The sequence below is a fragment of the Sparus aurata genome, chromosome 4 (assembly GCF_900880675.1).
Source record: "Sparus aurata chromosome 4, fSpaAur1.1, whole genome shotgun sequence".
In the NCBI taxonomy this organism is placed as follows: Eukaryota; Metazoa; Chordata; class Actinopteri; order Spariformes; family Sparidae; genus Sparus; species Sparus aurata.
In genome coordinates, this window is record NC_044190.1 from 37,253,610 (window position 1) to 37,260,844 (window position 7,235).

Sequence of the window (7,235 nt, forward strand, 5' to 3'; positions counted from 1 at the left end):
ATGCATTAATTGCGCGTTAAAAAATGAATGCCGTTAAGAGGATGTTGCGTTAACGAGTTATTAACGCGTTAACTTTGACAGCCCTAGAACAAAGTGAAGATTCAGTATTTCCTGTTTTCCTTGGGGGAGCTGTGACTTTATATTTTGTAAAGGGTAGCTCTTCCTTGGCAATGAAAAAGGGCCATGTTAAACAAACATTGATTCAGCCTCCTCAGCGTACTGATTAACAGCTTCTTGGCTTCTAAATGCCACTGACAAGGGAGTTGCATTTTCACTGGAGTACAGGTCACGGCATATTTTATGTTTTAGACTAGCACTATGTATGACCAGTGTGTGATGTTGCGGGTATTGACTGCAAAATTTGCAGTTCATGGAATACGTCTCTCTGAGATATCGTAACCAGGCAAATTCGTGCAAGCTATTCTTTCCGAAAACTTTATTTTCTGCCAGTTTTCACCACACTTGTGTCTTCAGATATGGACTCATCGTCAGAGTTAGGATTTGACTCTGACACTCTACTAGGCTTATCGGGGAGAAAATAAGCGTCAGGAGTTCGTTTCGCCATTGTTCACTGAAAGTGAAACCTTCTCTTTCTGTGCTCGGAACAACTTTAGGACCCTCCTCCTCCGCACATTTGCCACTTACAGTGCCATTCCCCCCCCTCACACACATTGGCCTGCCACCTGTAATTCCAGATTCCAGATTCTTTGATTTGCCCCTTCCATGTAAAAGTGTAAACATTTTTAAAAAAAGAAACACTGGAAAATTCACCGGTGACACATGCACGACTAAATGTAATATTTAGTCAGCAGTAAATCAGCATTAAAGAGAGCAGTGAATATCGCTGTTTCTGCAGTTATTATGCATTCAGCTTCACTCCGATACGTTAACATGAGCATTGAAACAAAACTAGCTGCACTACACAGCTCTTGTGGTCTGAACGGTGACTGGGGTCCCTGCAGGTCTTTATATCACTGACTGACCGCTGATGGAGAAAATCTCTGTAAACACTCATTCATGACTTCTGTTGTCTGTCTTCTTCTCTGGTGAGGTGGTTGTGTTGAGAGGATCAACTCAACTGTGTTCCGATGATCCAGAGAGGTCTAAGCATCAGCTGGTGGGTGGAGAGGCTCTGACTGGGAGCTGGAGAAGAGAGCTTCAGCAGTGACTGAGGGAGGAGTTACAACAAGTTGATATGACTCTCAGTCTGGACTGATCTGAATCAGCTCAACTGTCTCACACACAATGTCAAGTCTAACATCCATCTCCAAATGTTGGGGCCCTGGGTTCTTAGTTTCACTAACTGCCCTCCCTGGATTTGACAATAAAAGAAACAAATGCAACTCTACATTCATCCAGTAAAAACACAATAAAATTAAAGTCTTACCTCCTATATACCATTATTATAAACTATTTGTACATTACCGTTAAACTTCAGAATCTTTTTGTTACTTGTGTAGCTTGACTTTTTACTTGAGGGGACACAACATGGTCAGTAATGATTATCATGAGATAATGATGCATCACCTGGTTACAACTCAACATGATGCACTACGTTACTTAACATTGTACAGTAAATGACACCCTGCACTAAGTGAGCTGAATGTTTGACTCTTTATGGAAGATCTTTTTCTTTGACTGATTTTATGTTGCAGGTGTCCTGTTTTGACAGTGGATTTGCTCCACATGTGTTGATCATGCATCAAGTTTTAAATCTAAAATTTTTAGAAGTGAAAACATTTTGATAATCATATTTCTTTCAGTGTCATTGGATTTCAGTTTAATGTGGGACCCTGCTCATTTCACATTACATGATCAGCACAGATACATTAAGTCAACCTGTGGAGCTTTTCTTCCTGTGAAGTCAGTGTTGAAGCCGTTGTTATCATCTCCATTCATGTTTGTAGCTTTCCCCTCAGATTGTTTGTATTTGTTTCTGACTGACCAAAGGCTAAATGTGATGTTGTGTCATGAAGACACATTTTGATTATTCACTTAAAGTAGAAACATAATGATTTAATGCATTCATATTTACGTGAAGAGAGTTAATAAAGTGTATTAATGACAAAACATACTCACAGTTAAAGTCAACAAATTACCCGGTATGTCACATAAAACTCAAGCGAGACATTAAATGTTATAAAATGAACATGTTTTGGATGAAAAGTCAGAACTTGGTAAATAACTACAGATTTCCAATCACTGACATTTGCTAATTTTCACTAAAGGCAACTATGATTAATGTGTGCAGACACCAGGAGAAGGCTCTCACCGGATTCAACAGATGTTATTGAATATCTCAGGAACCCTGCGCATTGCACATTTGCATAGGCACATTTATTGTATATTGCACGTCATGTACATGCAAGGCCAGTTACTGTATATAGTGTGTTTATCTTTATTCTAATCTCTTTATTATAGTTTCTATGTTTTTGCTTCTACTTATTTCCCTCTGTACTGCTGTGATACCTGTGAATTTCTCTCAAGTGGGATCAGTAGAGGAACATCTTATTTTATCTTAGTTTCAAAAACGAACAACAATCAAAATTACCTGACATTAATAATAATCCAGTATTGTTAAAAATCAAATCATTTTTTGTGTTTTTTTTTAAAGATTTTTTTTGGCATAGACACCTTTATTAAGCAGTAGACAGATAGGAAATATGGGAGAGAGAGGGGGGATGTGACATGCAGCAAAGGACCTCCGGCCGGAATCGAACCAGGGTCGGCTGCATTTATGGCATGCGCTCTAACCACTCGACCACCTGCGCATTTTTTGTGTTTTATTTTGTGTTTTTTCTTCTGTCAACAGTCAATCACTTTGAAGTCATTTCTACAGAGATGTTTTTTCAAAACAATAAAGGTGTGATTTATGTTTCCACCAAAAGGAGGCAGCATCCCTCCAACATTTTTTATAACGGTGTTCGGTTCATGGTTTCTCCTCATTTTGTCAGTGTCAAACTTCAAATCAGTTATTTGTTTTTCATTTCACCTACCATGTATAATGTTGTGCTTAAAGGAACAGCACTATAAAAGATTTTGATATGAAAATGAGGCTTTGTGTCTTCACTTGAACTTTGTGAGTTTAATGCCACTGGCTGAATTAGCAGAAAGACAGGTATTTTACACTTTTACATGTATTTATTCAACATCAGTTCTACCTATTAAAGTGTGGGGAGTAATAACTGCATAAGTGAAAAAAGCTGCATGTAATCTGATAAATCTCCTCCAGTGATGTCAGTCAGTGACTAAGTTGCATTTTGAGAATCTAGGCACCAGGTTTTGAAAAGCAGCCCACTACAGAAACAAGAGATACCAACTTTTCTGTTCCACACATTCTTCTTTCTTCTGAAAACCTGACGCCTGTGTTACCCACAATCCAATTCAGCCACTGACTGACATCACTGGAGGGAAATTGTTCAGATTACATGCAGCTTCCTCTGAAGCCCCAAAAAGCACATAAAGTTTTATCAGACTATATGTTTTGTTTTAATGTAAAAAATCATCATCTGAATTGTAATTTGTGTTGATTAGTAACTATTAATTGTAGTGGGGTAGAAATATAAAGTAGCACAAAACACAAATACTACTACTACTAATGTGGTATCAGGAGCATGTGGATGGTAGCCATGTCAATGAGCCCTTTAGTAAGAAATATGATGTCACACTGAGCAAATATTGTTTATTTGTTCAACAAATTGCTCTTAAAGGAGTTTGAGAAAAGAGGGAATCTTTGTTTTTGTGCATGTGTGATATTCTGTTACTTATAAGGAAAATCTGTGTGTACAGGGTGGAAGCAGACAGCGCTCCACATTACAGTGCCATGTAATGCCTCCTGAGGGATCAAAGGTCAAAAGCATTTAATGTTGGTTTTTGGGTTTGCCGCTTACATGCAGAGATTTCTCCAGATTCTCTGAATCTTTTGATGATATTATTGACCGTAGATGATGAAATCCTTCAATTTCTAGCAACTGTACATTGAGAAATTATGTTCTTAAACTGTAAGACTATTTGCCCACGCAGTTGTTCAGAAAGTGGTAAACGACTGAGCCTTTTGGGGAGGCTCCTTGTGTTTTTTGTGTCTTCAAGGATGAGACATAGTTTAATCTGCAGTGAGCTCATGCTCAAACTTAATTGTAAGAACAAGCATAATAAATCTCCTGCAGCCTGTAGCTTCTCCTGTTTATCTAATGAAACCTGTACCATCCTCGATAGATATAAAACCTGATGGTTCCCTCTGTTGGTCACATTAGGTATTGCATTACATATCAACACACTCCTTTTATACCCAATCATGGCACTCAGCTGTTTCCAATTAACCGGGTTCACCTGTGGAATGTTCCAAACAGGTGTTTTTTAAGCACTCCTCAACTTTCCCAGTTTTTTGTTGCCGCTGTTCCAGCTATTTTGGAACGTGTTGCAGACATCCAATTCAAAATGAGTGTATATCTGCACAAAAATAATAAAGTTTATCAGTTTGAACATTAAATATCTTGTCTTTGTAGTGTATTCAATTGAATTTAAGTTGGAAAGGATTTGCAAATCTTTGTATTCTGTTTTATTTACGTTTTACAAAATGTCCCAAGTTCACTGGAATTGGGGTTTGTACATTCAACACATGTCTTAGCTTGTAAAGAGTTCACTTTCAATACTTAGTGTCAGGAAGTTTATTACTTTCATTATGTTTTGTGTCAACTATCAGATTCTGCAGAGTGAATCATGTTTAAAAGTAGATGTAAGTGGAGTAAAGCAGTTAGCTCTGAATGTGTGAAACCAACATTTTGTCCATTTGAATTAGATTTGTTCAAGCAGAAAGAGACAGAAACATGTTAAACACAAACACACACACACACACACACACACAGAGGGATAAACTGATTTCTTGTAAATGGAGAGGGGAGGAGCAACGTGTGACACATGGTCATTTCAGACTCCATTTTCAGTGGTCAGAACATCAGGAAGACGGAGGAGGAAAACAGAAGTCAGAGACGAGGTGAGTGTTGATACAGCTGCTTTATTACTTTCCTGTCAAAGTTTCTGAGTTAGTTTTGTCGCTGTGGACTGTAGAGGAAAGACATGATAGAATGAATTTAACATTAAATCTTATTTAAAACAAGAGATGCTTTAATTTTGATGTACGCTGTGTGCGTGCGTGCGTGCGTGTGTGTTTGGGTGTGTCTTCCTCATCTCTCAGTCCTGAATCAAACTCTTTGTTCTTGTGTTCTGAGCTCACAGTCAGTGTTACCTCGTTGCTTCTCAGACTGACTTCAGACCAGAAGATGAGTGGTTGTGTGGAGAAGGAGGAGGACGGAGCAGAGTCTTCTGTATCCAGCTGTCAGTCTATGAAGAGTGACCGGTCCAAAGATCCACCTCAAAACTTCAGTAATGAACCTGGACCCTCAGACACAAAGTAAGACACTGTTTTTAGTGTATGACACCTGAACAGATCGCTGCGTGACTCTGTCACTTGCGGGGACGGAAGCTGTTTTCTGGGGAAAAGTTCACTGAAGTCTCGGTCGGGAGGGCTGACCATCGCGGTGATTTCTATCAACACAACCACTAAAGGTTTTTGCCGGTGACAGACGCTGTTTTTCCGGCAGAAATGTGACGAAGAGTTGGACAGGCGGGAGGACAGACGCTGCTCCGCCCACAAATGCGGTATTTTTTTGCTCATATGAGGGGCCATCCACACGGGCGAAAACGATCTTTTTTTCCCCCCCGTCTTCCTCGTCATCGTTTTAAGAATATTTGCGTCCACACGGATCCACTGCAAACCATAGACATATATACATAGACGCCGCATCGACTGTGGAGGGGTGTGCCTACAGCGCCGCCATCTTGGAACAGGGCTAGCAGAGGCAGCGGTGCATCAACCTACGGAGGAAAGAGTTACTCCTTAATCTCAAAGTAGAATTATTTGCTGAATTTTGGACCGATTATCAAACGTATTGATTTGTTAAAAACGTCACACATGTAGCTATGATACAGGGTGCTTGGATATTTTTAAAATGCTGGTTTTACTACCCAAATACAAATTCTACTTAATGTTATCAGCAGACGAGCTTCTGACAGAAGATTTGTGAATGAAAAGATGCCGGTGTTTCGGATTTAACACGGGTCCATGTTAACTGGCGACCGTGAGCCGAATGCGTCTGTGGTCGCCGTAGTTACAACAGATGTTGAAAACGGGAAGACGTAGCTGTCCTCTGATCTGCCTCTTTGTTCAGGTTTTCTCTGTGCAAAACATACCTGATACGTGTTCGGGCTGCTGTTTGATTAAACGTGTCAGTCGCTGACTTATTTCACTTACCAGTGCCTTTGTTAAGGCCAGTGCATTTAATACAGAAATAGTGTTCAAATACGTTGGATTTGTCTTTCACTCACTCCCAACCAGATGAGTGAAATAAGTCAGATCTTCAGAGTTGCTGGTTGTTACGGAGGACGTTGTAAACAGGAAAGGTGAGAGTTGCTCTCCCTGTGAATGTGTATCTCTAATAACCTTTATTAAAAACACGTACTCTGTCTTCTCCTTGTCTGAGTAAACATGCATCACATAGAGGAACTATTGAGCCCTTTCGAACAAACAAACACAACTACGGGACTTGAGCTCACATTCACTGAGGGGAGAAAAAAAAATACCAGTGCGGCAGTCACTCCACTATGCCAATCAGATCACAGGTGACTCTCGGTATCACCTATTTCACTCCTCACAGCAGACACACAGCCACCTCCTGGTCGCAAAAGGAGGCCAGATCAACTTGTGACCGCAGTGTCTGTTCACCGTGTCTGTATGTGATGATTTATAACACAAATAAGATTTTGCAAAAGAATATGGTGTTTCTTGGACAGCTGGACAGCCACGAGGAACAAAGTTCTCCTCTGTGTCCTGCAACGTGCAACAAAGTCTGAGTCCTCAGGGGAGCCACTCAAAAAAAATGGAAAGAATGTGATGGATCCTGTAAGTTCCTGCAAGCTGTTCTGACGGTCTGATATTATAATAATAATAATAATAATAATAATAATAATAATAATAATAATAATAATAATAATAATGATAGAGATATAATTATAATACTAACAATATAATATGAATATAATAATAATAGCAAAAGTAACAATAATATAATTAAGCAATAACAAGAATCATAATATAATGATAATAATAGCAATAATAATAATACCAGTAATAATGAAAATAATAATAATAGAATAATAAAATAATAATATATATAAAT

The 7,235-nt window shown here is 39.0% G+C and overlaps 1 protein-coding gene across 9 annotated transcripts in view; it reads left to right on the forward strand.

Annotated features, from left to right (window-relative positions):
• Positions 1-4,940: 4,940 nt before the first annotated feature.
• Positions 4,941-7,235, forward strand: part of LOC115580298 (protein NLRC3-like) — a 10,703-nt gene continuing 8,408 nt past the window's right edge. For 6 of the 9 annotated variants that reach the window (XR_003983838.1, XR_003983840.1, XR_003983839.1 and 3 more), the window contains exons 1-2: positions 4,941-4,993; positions 5,261-5,410. Coding sequence is in view for 6 of the 9 variants with exons in the window: in XM_030414517.1 (XP_030270377.1) it covers positions 5,280-5,410 (131 nt within the window). In the remaining 3 variants the exon portion in view is untranslated. Of the gene's footprint in view, positions 4,994-5,228; positions 5,411-5,599; positions 5,659-7,235 lie in introns of those variants that run through there. The other 3 variants (XM_030414519.1, XM_030414518.1, XM_030414520.1) reach the window with 3 other exon arrangements.